This window comes from Microtus oregoni, unplaced genomic scaffold, assembly GCF_018167655.1.
Source record: "Microtus oregoni isolate MIOR12 unplaced genomic scaffold, Mior012 000023F_ref0000262, whole genome shotgun sequence".
Taxonomy (NCBI): domain Eukaryota; kingdom Metazoa; phylum Chordata; class Mammalia; order Rodentia; family Cricetidae; genus Microtus; species Microtus oregoni.
In genome coordinates this window covers 36,287,789-36,301,943 of record NW_024543082.1, presented here as the reverse complement: position 1 = coordinate 36,301,943, position 14,155 = coordinate 36,287,789, and the positions used below count along the sequence as shown (strand labels likewise).

Here is a 14,155-nt window from a genome sequence, read left to right as displayed (position 1 = left end):
CCACACTGGGTGACTTAAGCACCTATGGTTCCAGTTCCATCTGACACCCTCTTTTTTTTTTTTTGGTTTTTCGAGACAGGGTTTCTCTGTGGCTTTGGAGCCTGTCCTGGAACTAGCTCTGTAGACCAGGCTGGTCTCGAACTCACAGAGATCCGCCTGCCTCTGCCTCCCGAGTGCTAGGATTAAAGGCGTGCGCCACCATCGCCCGGCTCTGACACCCTCTTTTAACCTCCATTACCTGCACACATATGGGGACAAACAGAAGGCACAGATAAAAAGAATGTCCATGGTGTCCATGGAGCTCTACGGGAAGCTGGGGAGGCGCACTCCTTCCTACGTGGTCTATGGGAAGCTGGGGAGGCACACTCCTTCCGGGTTACTTTTGCACTGCCAGGCAGACCCGAGAAGTTGCAACAGAATGCATGGCTCACAAAGTCTGATATTTACCCTACCTGGCCCTTTGTGGAAAGCTTGCTGGCCTAGTTAATGAAGTGGTCCCTGTACCGCCACAAAGAGAGCCACTCCCATCATCAAGGTTTATGCTATAGAGGTCGGGGGTCACAAATGTTAAGAGGAGGTATTGCATTCTTGGGCGCATGCTCCTAGGAGTCAGGGAGGGCTGGGCACAGTATAGGAGAAGGCAGGGTTGCTCAGCCCATGCCAGCTGGCTGGACCAAGCACTAACCCGCATTAGCCTATGGGTGGATGAGATAAAGACAGCTCCCTCGAAGTCACCAACACATTTCCTGCTTAAATAACAGACACACTGTCTGTGCCTTGTATGTTAGGACCTACACAGAAGCATTTCAGACATCAGTCTGCAACATAGTGTCAAACACTTCTCACAAAACAAGGTCACATGGAATTTTGTTGTTGTGGCTACTTCTCTGTAAGACTTTAGTTATTCAAAATAAAATGTTAATCTGAAAATTCACACTGTTCATGGCAGGAGGGAAATCCAGCTTGGCTCGAGGAACATGAAACGTCGTGGGGAACTGCACTCTACGTCCTTTGGCAGGGAAGAGGGGCATGAGGCAGGTGGCCCTTGGCAGGGGACAGAGGAAACGGGCGGGGGGGGGGGGCAGAGGGCAGGGGTGGAATGGAGGTCAATCTCCTTGACATCAAAGGGCTTTCCAGTTTCTTTCTTCAAACGGGATCGTGGAAGTTTTGAAAAAGTCTGAGTCACTAACAAATGCCTTGATCTCTCTGAACCCAAGACAACTGCAGAGGAGAGAATATAGGACACTCTGTCTCCCCAGCTATCTGTGTGCAGCAGAAATGACTCAGGCTGCCCAGAAGCCAGGTGATTAAATTGGCAGCCATAAAATGCAGGAGGGATGGTGGCCCAGCACAGGAATGCTGAGAACAAGCAGTGTGGGAGGGACGAAGGCCAATGGAGTGTGTGTGCGTGCCGGTGGGGTGTGTGCGTGCCGGTGGGGGGGGGTGTGCGTGCCAGCGGTGTGTGTGTGCGCGTGCCAGTGTGCACGCATGCGGTCACTACACACCCTGTTACTCGGACCCACAATGGCCAACAGTCTACTTGCTGAAATGTATTTGTGACCCCATAGTCAGTATTTGGGGCAATTTCCTGATCCTTTAAGGATATGTGCAGAGTGATCTGAGGTGCCTGAAGAGGCGGGGGGCGGGGGGGGGGACTCTTTCTGCTCTGTGGTGGATACAGGTGTCTGGTCTCTCTGGGAACGTGTCCTTTAAGCTTTTGCTCTTGTTGGTGTTTAGCAGGGTCTCTGAGGGCTGAGTTCAAGTTCTGTCTAGAGCTTATAGCTACAAGAAGGTGGTGATGGTGGGTCCAATGTAACATGTCAACAGTATCTATTTTGTTTTGTTTTTTTTTTTTTTTTTGATTTTTCGAGACAGGGTTTCTCTGTAGCTTTTGGTTCCTGTCCTGGAACTAGCTCTTGTAGACCAGGCTGGCCTCGAACTCCCAGAGATCCGCCTGCCTCTGCCTCCCAAGTGCTGGGATTAAAGGCGTGCGCCACCACCGCCCGGCTTGTTTTGGTTTTTTTGAGACCAGGTTTCTCTGTGTCACATCAACACTATTTTTTTTTCTGAGATAGGGTTTCTCTGTGTAACAGTGCTGGTTGTCCTGGAACTCCCTCCATAGGCCAGGCTGGCCTTGGACTCACTGATATCCCCCTGCTTTTGGCTCCCAGGTGCTTGGATTAAAGGCGTGGGCCACCACCACCTGGCAACAGTATCTATTAAACAAAGTGAAACACCCACAAAGCTGATCACTTAAGGACACTGTTGTGACTAGTGCCTCTCAGGAACCCAGTTGTGCCCTTGCTAGGGACAACTGTTCAGCACTCTTTAAACAGCGTCCACTGGGACTGAGCACCAACCGAGGGAGAAAATGGAGTGTACTTGGACGGTTTGCTTCTTAAGGGGAAGAAAGAGGTGGAGGACACCTGGAGTGGTCATGGTGACAGAGGTGTGGAGGACACCTGGAGTGGTCATGGTGACGGAGGTGGAGGACACCTGGAGTGGTCATGGTGACGGAGGTGGAGGACACCTGGAGTGGTCATGGTGACATGTTAGTTAGCTTATTTTAATCCTTTCACAGTGTTTGTTGTTGTTTTTAAGAAACTACAGCCTTGTGTAATGGCACGCACCTGTAATTACAGCACTTTGGAGAGAGAGGCAGGTAGACCTCTATGAGCTTCAAAACAGCCTGGTCTACATAATGAAAAGGAAGGGAGGGAGAAAGGAATAACAATATAACTGGGTGTAGTGGCACACTCCTTTAATGCCAGCATTCATGAGGCAGAGGCAGGAGGATCTCTGTGAGCTCCAGGTCAGCCTGGTCTATAAGAGCTAGTTCCAGGACAGGCTCCAAAGTTACAGAGAAACCCTGTCTCAAAAAACCAAAAAAAAAAAAAAAGTAAGCTCTTTGAATATCAAACAGTCTGTGCAAACAAATAATTTTTTTAAAGACTTATTTACCATGTATAGTGTTATAGTGTTCTGTCTGTATGTATGACTGAAGACCAGAAGAGGGCACCAGATCTCATTATAGATGGTTGTGAGCCACCATGTTGTTGCTGGGATTTGAACTTAGGACCTCTAGAAGAGCAATCGGTGTACTCTTAACATTTGATCCATCTCTCCAACCCAAAACTAATTTATAAGAAAATAAAAACATAATAAAAGACTATTTCTAAGAAACTAGGGATGAGATATGAAAAGAAAACCCATGTCACAATTTCCTAAAGGTAAGAAAGGATTCTACAATGAAATCAGTGTCCAGTTTCCTTCAACTGGGCCTGTCAATCACAGCAACTTCCAATTTCCTCACAGAAGGAAAAGAGCTAAAAGTGGTGCCCATGAATCCTGTTCTGTGAGCCAGGCTGTACTGAGCAGAACTAACTGCCCCAGGTGATCCTCTGGCCTGCACAGACAGACGCCCCTACATACACAGACAGACATACAGACACAGAAGGACAACACATACACAGAAACACAGAGATATATATGCAGTCAGGCAAGCACACAGACAGATATACAGAATGACAAGAGACACATAAACACATACATGTAAATAAATAATACTAAAAGAAGCCTAACCCTTCATAATTTTGATCAGAATAATCGAGTACTCGGGAGAGTACATGGAAAAATTGGGATACACTTGTGTGAGTGGCAAAGACTGTTTCCTATGAAATGATCAAATCTCAAATGAGTAATACAAAGAGCTGGGTGTGGAGAAACGGCTCAGCAGTTAAGTGCACTGGCTGCTCTTGCAGAGGAGTTAAGTTGGGCTCGTAACACGCACACAGCTGCTCACAATCACCTGCAGCTCCGACTCTGGGGACCTGACACTGTCCTTACACACTCACAGCTGCTCACAATCACCTGCAGCTCTGGGGACCTGACACTATTGTCCTTACACGCTCACAGCTGCTCACAATCACCTGCAGCTCTGGGGACCTGACACTGTCCTTATACGCTCACAGCTGCTCACAATCACCTGCAGCTCTGGGGACCTGACACTGTCCTTACACGCTCACAGCTGCTCACAATCACCTGCAGCTCTGGGGACCTGACACTATTTTCTGGCCTCTTCTGGCACCAGATGCTCATGTGGTTCATATGCATCCATTCACAGAAACACACACACACATAAAATCAAGTAATAAAAAATATATTTTAAGTGATCCTAAATTGACACTGTGACTGTAATATTTCTTCCATGAGGGAGAAACACAGAGAACATAAATTCAACCTGTCCATTACAAACACTCCAGAGTTTGCTACTCAAGAGACCAAGCTATGTGGTTTAATACCATCCATCTTTCAATCTTCAAAGCCTGGCATGTTCGTGCAGACTAGTACTTAGAGGGGGAAATCGGTGTGTCTTCATCAGTGGCAACAGGAAAGTTATTGCAACAAGGGCGCCAAGGAGACAGAGCAGTTGGTAAAGAGTCTGCCAAAGCAGCATGAGGACTCGAGTTTGATCCACAGAACCCAAGTAAACCGAGGCTCGATGGCACATGTTGGCAATCTTAGTGCTGGGGAGGCAGACACAGCTGGGCTCTTACTGAGCAGCCAGCCTAGTCTCATTTGCGATCCCCAGCTCCCAGGGAGGGAATGTCTCAAACAACAAGATAGAGACCTCTGGCCTCCACACACATGCACACATATGCACACGTACACAGTAACACAGGCTGTGTGTGGTGGCCCATGTCTTTAATCCTAGCACTTGGGAGGCAGAGGAGGCAGATCTCTGTGAGTTCAAGGCCAGCCTGGGCTACATTTTGTGTTCCAGGGTAGCCAGGGTTACAAAGTGAGACTCTCCCCCAAAAGAACCAAAAAATAACATGGTGAGGATCTCAGAATGGCCTACAGAACGCTCCGGCACACAAAAAACGCAGATTCGACAGTCTAAAGTTGAGTAACAAATAAAGACTTTTATTAGGAGAATCATGTGCATTTAGAGGATCACCGAGGCTTCTTCTACTGATCACAACACCTGGGAGAGGGCGCTAACAGCGTCTCTCATTTATTGAGGTAACAGAGAAAATCAACAGAATGCTCACAACTAAACCAAAATTCATGAACACAAAAGAAGCCAGCAGCATTGTCAGTCGGTCTTCAGGGCTGCCCTTCATAAACCTCCACACTGGCGTGCTGAAGTCATGTGTCTTGGATAGGGTTAACTGGGACAATGGAGAATAACAGAGAGCGGGGCTGCGGATCATGTCCCCAGCACACCTAGCTGTACAGTGCGGGTACGAGGAATATTTATTGCATTAGACTCTAAGAATGGAAATGTGTGATTAGCTTCGCCGTGTTCCGGAAGCCAGACAAAGCAGCATTTTGAAGGGCTGACAGCGGAGTCACGAAGCGAGACGCATCTAGATGAAGGCGCAGCAATCCGCAGCCGCTTCACGCGCTATGCTTGGTGAGGCCTCTCTCTCGGGGAGGCAAGCTAAGAAACGTAAGGCCTGCATTGAAAGTTGCATATTCTACCACTAATATTATTGTTTTCTGCAAAAGGTTTTATAAAAATCCCTCTGGGGTTAAGAGTGCAATACAGAATCTTCACAACAAAGGAAAGCCTGGAGGAAGAGACATGGGGCAAGCACTCAGACGTGGCGGAGGGGCTTCCGGGGTGGAGCGTGGCTTTCAGCACACGAGCTGTTGTGCAGCATCTGGTCACCTGAAGCCAGAGACAAGAGCATGGGAGCCAAGGGCTAGGAGAATCAAATGGCTGTGGCCCTTCAGGAAGCAATCTAATTATTCCACTTTTTGTGACATGTATGTCAGGGTCACTGCTTGAGCGTGTGATGCCGGATGGTGTTGAGCCATAGGAGACAACCGGGAGCACACTGTTCAGCCACCTGCAGTCCTTTTACATTAACTCCAACAAATAGAGCTTTTCTGAGAGTGTTATCCCTTCTCAAATAAAAGTCACGGGTGAGGAATTCTTTTTAAAGGGGGCTTCAAACTAGGCCTTTGAGCATTTAAAAAGTCTTCATATAAAAAGTCCAGTTCTCTAATATATACATACACACAAACATTTTTCCTTTTAAAAAAGTCTCATTTCCAAGCCAAAATAAATTACAGCTGGCAAATGTGCACGCCTTCTCTGACAGCTCAGGCCACTGCAGAGACGTGGAGCTGTGCATTTTGTTCACTGTCCAACATCAGACACCAAGACAGAGTATTTACCTCTAAACACCAAGACAATAGAACCCCAGCTTAAGACACATACTAATCTGAGCGCCTCGGAATAAACCCTGACATCCAGCATCACGTATTATGTATTGTGTGGTTGTGGATTATGTACATATTAACTTGTCCGCCAATGAAAAACCAAGACAGACATTTTGCAAGAGCAATTCTAATCTCAGAGCATAAAACTGTGAAGAAATCAAACACTCAGTGTACAATCTGTTCCATTTGGCAATGTGTAAATTATACCAGAGATAAAGTGATCTAAGAACAGAACTGAACAAGAGGAGGGTGCAATTTGAGAGGCGATCTCAAGTCCAGAGCTCTTCAGTTCTTCCGAATTTGTAGATCAGAGTGCTAGAAAGGGAGGAACAGAGCTGTGAGGTGACATCTACGTGGCTCTGACAGACATGCCCATCAGTGACGTCACTGACCGTTTATCAACGTCTAAAACCAAATGCAAGACCAGCGCGCTGTGAGGGATGCCCTTTTTTTGTGAAGTAGCTGCACCGTGGTGTCTGGGGGTGAAGAGCACCCCACAATGCCTAGGCAGCTACCATGTAGGAAATATGCTGGAGAGAGGGGCAGCCTTGTGGCAGTCGTGGGTCCAAGGCCACTTTACAGCTCTAAGGGCATCTTTATCTATGCTTGGTCACAGAAGCACCTAAAACAGACCAGACTGTAATTCTCCGTTCCTCAGCAACGACTGTGGGTTAAAACACTGGACTGCACAGAGCCTCTGGCTAAGAGATGGGTTATGGTTGACTCAAAATGAACAAATTTGCTCCTCGTGGAACAAACTGTCTAATGCGGGAGACAACGGGTACATGTCAAAGTTCAGCCATGAAAACAGGCTGTAAAGGACGGCGTGTGGTGTCGATCCTAACAGAGGAGAATCTGAGCCCGTCAGCCCATCCTGGGAGGGAGTGCAGGGTCATCCTCAGCTACGGTGAGCTTGAGGCCAGCTTGGGATATGTGAAACTTGGGCTCAAAAACACTGTATCAGAACAGAACCCCAACAATTTGCATAGAAAACTGCAAATGAAAAAAAAGCCCCAAACAGAAAAATAACTAGAAATAATCAATGAATGAAAACAGTGCAGGTCATCAAAAATGGTTTACATGGTCAGGGGTAGTCACACGAACAGAAACACAGCATGCTCAGGAGAGACAAGGACCTAAACTGAGCTTCTAGGGCTAAACGCACAGAGGCTGGAATGAGCATCCGCCTGGACACTGAAGCTCAGCTCAGTGAGCCTCAAGACAGAACATCAGAAACTAGCCACACAGGCATGGAGAGAAGACAACAGGAAAGCCAGGCACAGGGCAGGGAGCCACCGAGCTGCACTGACTTCTACAAGTATAATGTAAGAGCTGAATGGGCATGATGGCTCCTTTAGTCCCAGCTGCTAGGCCAAGGCAGGAGGATTATGGGAACCTGGAGTTTAATGCCAGTCTTGGCAATACAAAAAGACCCTGCATTATGGGGAGGCAGGTGATGTAGGAAATCCTTCTGTATTTATGCTGCTTTTATTGGTTAATGAATAAAGAAACTGGCTTGGCCTAATAGGGTAGAACAGAGCTAGATGGAGAAAACTAAACTGAATTCTGGGAGAAGGAAGGCAGAGTCAAGGAGAAGTCATGTAGCCCCACCTGAGACTGATGCTGGAACTTTACTGGGTAAGCCACAGCCTTGCAGCAATACACAGATGAATAGAAATGGGTTAAATTAATTTGTAAAGTTAGTCAATAAGAAGCTAGAGCTAATGGGCCAAGCAGTAATTTAAATATAGTTTCTGTGTGGTTATTGAGAGTATGGGTGGCTAGGAAATGAACAAACATCTTCCTCTTACTACAGGTGGGGATAGAGAAAAAGGAGAGGGAAGGAGAAAGATGCAAAGGAGGAAGGGGGAGAAGTGGAGAAGGTGAAGTGGGGGAGGACGGGAGGAGAAAGAGGAAGAGGGGGAAACCATAGGAAGGAGAGGCAGAGGAGGGGAAGAGGAGGGAAAGGCGAAGTGGGGAGGAGCAGGAGGAGGAGGGAGGGGAGGAAGAGCAGCAGTCATCACCACCTAGTGTTAATATATCTAGAGCCTCATTTACTGGCCAATAACAAAGTGTTGAACCCACACTATAGACCAGGCTGACCTCGAACTCACAAGTTCTCCTGCCTCTGCTTCCAGAGTGCTAGGATTAAAGGCGTGCACCTCAAGCCCTGAATTATTCTCTTTCTTATCAATCTGCATGATTTTTGCTAAGCAAAGAACAGGCTATGGACTAAATCTACAGTCTGGATTTAAGTTCCTTCTCTGCATTTTCTCCTCTGAGTATGTCTCGCCTATGAAGGAGAGTACAGCTGGCACTCATTTAAGCAGTGGCAGCAACTTAAAGATAACATATCCTTAAATGACAATGAGTGAGGTCTTGGTGGCAGGATTTCACTGATGTTCCATGGCCACGCCACTCTTACAACGCTGTGGACATTTCTGTAAATGCTTTAAGTGTAGGTGAGAAATCAGGCAACTTGGAGCTGGGAGGATGGCTCAGCAGTTAGAGCCTTGGCTGCCCTTGCAGAGCACCAGGATTCAGTTCCCAGCACCCACACCGGTGGGCGGCACAACCACCTGCAATTTCCAGTTGCTGGGGGTCTGGCGCCCTCTTGAGGCCTCTTCATACAGGCACTCATGCATGCACACAGATAAAAATAAATCTATCAAACCGGTCTCTCTGAACGTGGCTGACAAGGAGGGCTGACTGAGAAACCAAGGACAATGGCACTGGGTTTTGATCCTTGATCCTACTGCACGTACTGGCTTTGTGGGAGCCTAGTCTGTTTGGATGCTCACCTTCCTAGACCTGGATGGAGGGGGGAGGACCTTGGAATTCCCACAGGGCAGGGAACCCTGACTGCTCTTTGGACTGGAGAGGAAGGGGGAGGGGGAATGAGGGAAGGGGGAGGGAAATAGGAGGAGGTGAGGAGGTGAAAATTTGTAATAATAATAACAATAATAATAATAAATGATAATAAAAAAAATAAAAGAGAGCAAAGGAAATTAGACAACTTACCTAAAAAATATAAGAGCATTTTGAAAGAACACAGCTAGTCCAGGATAAACATCAATATCTGCAAACAAGAATGAAACAGATTAAAGGGAACACAGCCGCAGGGCCCATGCCATTCAGCGTGACGCATTCTGTGTGTCCACAAGGAAACAAATCATTGATGGAGGAAGGTCATTGGTTAAAAAAATAAAGAAACTGCTTGGCTGGCCCTCATAGGTTAGAACATAGGTGGGTAGAGTAAACAGAACAGAATGCTGGGAGGAAAAGGAAGTGAGCTCAGACTCAACAGCTCTGCTCTCTGGAGCAGAGTCGCCATGCTCCCCTCTCCTGGGCAGATGCAATAGCTCTGCTCTCTGAGGCAGATGCGATTCAGCTCCGACCCAGGATGAACGTAGGCTAGAATCTTCCCGGTAAGTGCACCTTGGGGTGCTACACACATGATTGGAAATGGGCTAGTCCAGGTGCGAGAGTTAGCCGAGAAGAGGCTAGATATAATGGGCCAAGCAGTGTTTAAAAGAATACAGTGTCCTTGTAATTATTTTGAGGTATAAGCTAGCCAGGCGGCTGGGGTGCTGGGGACACAGCCCTGCCACTCATATTACAACATTTCATTCCCTAAAAGATTACTTTAGATAAACGTCAGTGACCTCATGAGGCTCTCGCCGTCTAACTCACAGGGCTCAGGCCGTATCACAGCTGTTATAACTGGGCACCATGCTTCTACTGCTGTGGGAAGCTGAAGCACAGGACCGCTTCAGCCCGGGAAGCTGAGTTCAGCATGGGAAACACCGGGGTGCTGTCTTAAAAACAAAACAAAACAAAAACCAGTGACAAGAAAGTAAACCACCTGTGCCTGGCAGGGCCAGCACAGACTCTTACAAGGGCGTTAGTTATTCCTGATATTACATTCACTGACTGACCACTGCCCATGCTTACATTTCAAGCTTTTGAGAGCACAGGAAACGAAACACCAGGTCAGCTGGAGAGCCCCAAGTCTGAGCTGAGTTCTTGGTGCTGAACCCTAGCTCTGTTACTGACTAAATGCACCACCTTGAGCAGGTTACTAAACCTCAGTGTCTCAACTTCCTTTTCTGTAGTGCAGGCATTCTAACAGTGCCCACAATACAGGAGTGGGATTAAATGTAATGTTTGCAACAGTATTTGGACCACTGAGCGATACCAGATGCGTTCACCTTATCTGACACTTTATCTAAAACGCTTGGGATCGGATTTCAGCTTTTAGATTTGGGGACAGCTGCATATGCATAGCTCGGGAATGGGACCAAGTGTTCAGTTGGGACCCAACATGAAGTTCAATTATGTTGCCTGTTTTACTTTAGTTTAGTTTTGGTTTGGTTTTATTTTTCGAGACAGAGTTTCTCTGTGTAGTCCTGGCTGTCCTGGAACTCACTTGGTAGACCAGACTGCCTTGAACACACAGTGATCCACCTACCTCTGCCTCCCAAGTGTTGGGATTAAAGGTGTGCACCACCACACCAGGTTTAGTCCCCCTGTTTGGACTGCAACCCAGCACACAAGGTCAGGGACAGACTGGAACATGGGTGCTGTCACGTCACAGCTCAGAACCCCTGCTTCCAATTTTGGAGCATTTTTGGATTTCAAATTTACAGATTAGAGATGTTCAATGTACACTAAATGGTGGCTGCTATTATAAATATCAACAGTCCCAAGAAAGGCTGTCTGCTGAACTTTGAAATATGTCAGAAATGACCCCGGAAATACTCCACTCACTTTCTAAGCAGAGGAGTGTACGGAATGAGCACCACTGATCGAATCAGAAGAGACAGTAACTGAGGTGCTTCTCACTGTGAGCTGTCTTAAGATGAGGACACAGGAACGAGCACAACTTTACAAAGTTCCCGGCCCTTCATGGGAATGCTGGCTTATTCCCATTTTCACTAGAGGAACAGGAAACAGTTCGTCTGTTCTCGGAGCAAACCAACAGAAGCAGCTGCCCGGCACTGTCTTTGTCCTCCGAGTTCTAACTTAGTCTGGACACAAACGAAAAGCAAATGGATATTATGCAGCAGCCCCGGCACCTCACCGCCAAATACACCTGACTCAAGTCCACTCCGAGTCAACGTGGTAAAGACCACATGAGCCACATGTCCTTTCGGGTCAGATTTCAGTGCAAACGAGGCAAGAGAAACCTATTTTCAGTGTTTGGGGCACAAGGGGATGGGTCTCCACACAGAGGAAGAATTTAACCTAATTCAACAATGGCACTGGTGACGTGAAGGAGGGTGCACTGCACTGGTGACGTGAAGGAGGGGCTGCACTGGTGACGTGAAGGAGGGTGCACTGCACTGGTGACGTGAAGGAGGGGCTGCACTGGTGACGTGAAGGAGGCTGCACTGCACTGGTGACGTGAAGGAGGCTGCACTGCACTGGTGACGTGAAGGAGGGGCTGCACTGGTGACGTGAAGGAGGGGCTGCACTGGTGACGTGAAGGAGGGGCTGCACTGGTGACGTGAAGGAGGGGCTGCACTGGTGACGTGAAGGAGGGTGCACTGCACTGGTGACGTGAAGGAGGGGCTGCACTGGTGACGTGAAGGAGGGTGCACTGCACTGGTGACGTGAAGGAGAGTGCACACTTACTCTGAGTGACATGAAGGAGGGTGCACACTTACTCTGAGTGACGTAAGCACCAAAGAGGATCCACATGGAGGCGATGAGTGAGCCGAACATCAGCATGAAGCCGATGAAGAGCCAGACGCGGGCACCTGCGGGGAGAGGAGGCTTCAGGACCCACTCCCTCGCAGCTCTGCAGCATCTTACAAATGTGCAGCTTTGCAAAGGGCTGCCTGGTGCGCATCACGTGCTTTCCTGCTGGACCGCTTAGCTTCGTGAAGATTTAAAGCACGCACGCACTCACACCAAAACAAAGAAGCTAAAAAGGGTTAGACATCTCAGAAAGAGGAAAAGAAGAGAAGTTACCTCTTTACTTCTAGAGAAACCACTATTTGAGGAGTCAGGCTCTGACAAGAATTTCACTAAACTGATTTATTAAACCATAATTGAAAGGTCACTTGCTGCCCATCAAAGTCCCAGCAAAATTCTTCAAAAACTTCCAAAGAATGGTACTCAACTTAATTTGGAAAAGCAAAAAACCCAGAATAGCCAAAAATAATCCTGTACAATAAAAGAACTTCTGGAGACATCACAATCCCTGACTTCAAACTCTATTACAGAGCTACAGAACTGAAAACAGCCTATTATTGGCATAAGAACAGACAGGAGGAACAATGGAACCGAATAGAAGACCCGGATATCAATACACACATCTTTGAACACCTGATCTTTGATAAAGAAGCAAAATATATCAAATGGAAAAAAAGAAAGCATATTTAACAAGTGGTGCTGGCATAACTGGATATCAACATGTAGAAAAATGAAAATAGACCCATATCTATCTCCATGCATAAAACTCAAATCCAAATGGATCAAAGACCTCAACATAAAGCCAGCCACACTGAACTTTATAGAAGAGAAAGTAGGAAGTAGAAGTACACTTGAACGCATTGGCACAGGGAACCACTTCCTAAATATAACCCTAGCAGCACAGACACTGAGAAACAATAAATGGGACTTCCTGAAACTGAAAAGCTTCTGTAAAGCAAAGGACATGGTCAACAAGACAAAACGACAGCCTACAGAATGGGAAAAGATCTTCACTAACCCCACATCAAACACAGGTCTGATCTCCAAAATATACAAAGAACTCAAGAAATTGGACACCAAAAGATCACATAATCCAATAAAAAAAAATGGAGTACAGACCTAAACAGAGAACTCTCAACAGAGGAATCTAAAATGGCTGAAAGACACTTAAGGAAATGTTCAACATCCTTACTCATCAGAGAAATGCAAATCAAAACAACTCTGAGATTCCATCTTGCACCTATAAGAATGGCCAAGATCAAAAACACTGATGAGAACTTATGCTGGAGAAGTTGTGGGGAAAAGGGAACACTTCTGCATTGCTGGTGGGAATGCAAGTGGTACAACCCCTTTGGATGTCAGTGTGGCAATTTCTCAGAAAATTAGGAAACAACCTTCCTCAAGACCCAGTAATACCACTTTTGGGTATATATCCAAAGGATACTCAATTGTGCCACAAGGACATGTGCTCAACTATGTTCATAGCAGCATTGGTTGTCATAGCCAGAACCTGGAAACAACCTAAATGCCCCTTGACCGAAGAATGGATAAGAAAAATGTGGTACATTTACACAGTGGAGTACTACACAGCAAAAAAAATAAAGATAGCTTGAATTTTGCAGGAAAATGGATGGAGCTAGAAAACATTATTTTGAGTGAAGTAACCCAGACACAGAAAGACAATTATCACATGTACTCACTCATAGGTGGTTTTTAAACATAAAGCAAAGAAAGCCAGCCTACAAATCACAATCCCCGAGAATTTAGACAACAATGCGGACACAAAGAGAGACTTACATAGATCTAATCTACATGGGAAGTAGAAAGTAGAAAAAGATCTGAGTAAATTGGGAGCATAGGGACCTTGGGGGAGGATTGAAGTGGAGAGGCGGAAGGCAGGGAGGGGAGCAGAGAAAAATGTAGAGCTCAATAAATATCAATAAGATAAAATAAAAAATAAAAAAGAAAGGTCACTTGTTGTACACATAATCAAATAATTGGTGCATCAGATGGCCACCTCCGGCAAACAGGGGTGGATTTAGACCAGGGTCCCCTGAGTCTGCTTCTAACAGCACACCCAAACCTCCACACAGCAGCTGCCCTTAGGGACAGTCACACCCGAACCTCCACACAGCAGCTGCCCTTAGGGACAGTCACACCCGAACCTCCAACACAGCAGCTGCCCTTAGGGACAGTCCGGCTGCTCTGCGGCTATAAGGAA

General features: G+C 46.8%; 1 protein-coding gene across 2 annotated transcripts in view; it reads right to left on the bottom strand.

Annotated features, from left to right (window-relative positions):
• Positions 1-4,905: 4,905 nt before the first annotated feature.
• Tmem50b (transmembrane protein 50B) overlaps positions 4,906-14,155 on the bottom strand; it is a 34,527-nt gene continuing 25,277 nt past the window's right edge. For both annotated transcript variants that reach the window (XM_041673364.1, XM_041673365.1), the window contains exons 5-7: positions 11,904-11,996; positions 9,256-9,313; positions 4,906-6,549 (exon numbers count right to left, since the gene is read on the bottom strand). In XM_041673364.1, coding sequence (XP_041529298.1) covers positions 6,504-6,549; positions 9,256-9,313; positions 11,904-11,996 — 197 coding nt within the window. In that variant the 3' untranslated portion in view covers positions 4,906-6,503. The remainder of the gene's footprint in view (positions 6,550-9,255; positions 9,314-11,903; positions 11,997-14,155) is intronic.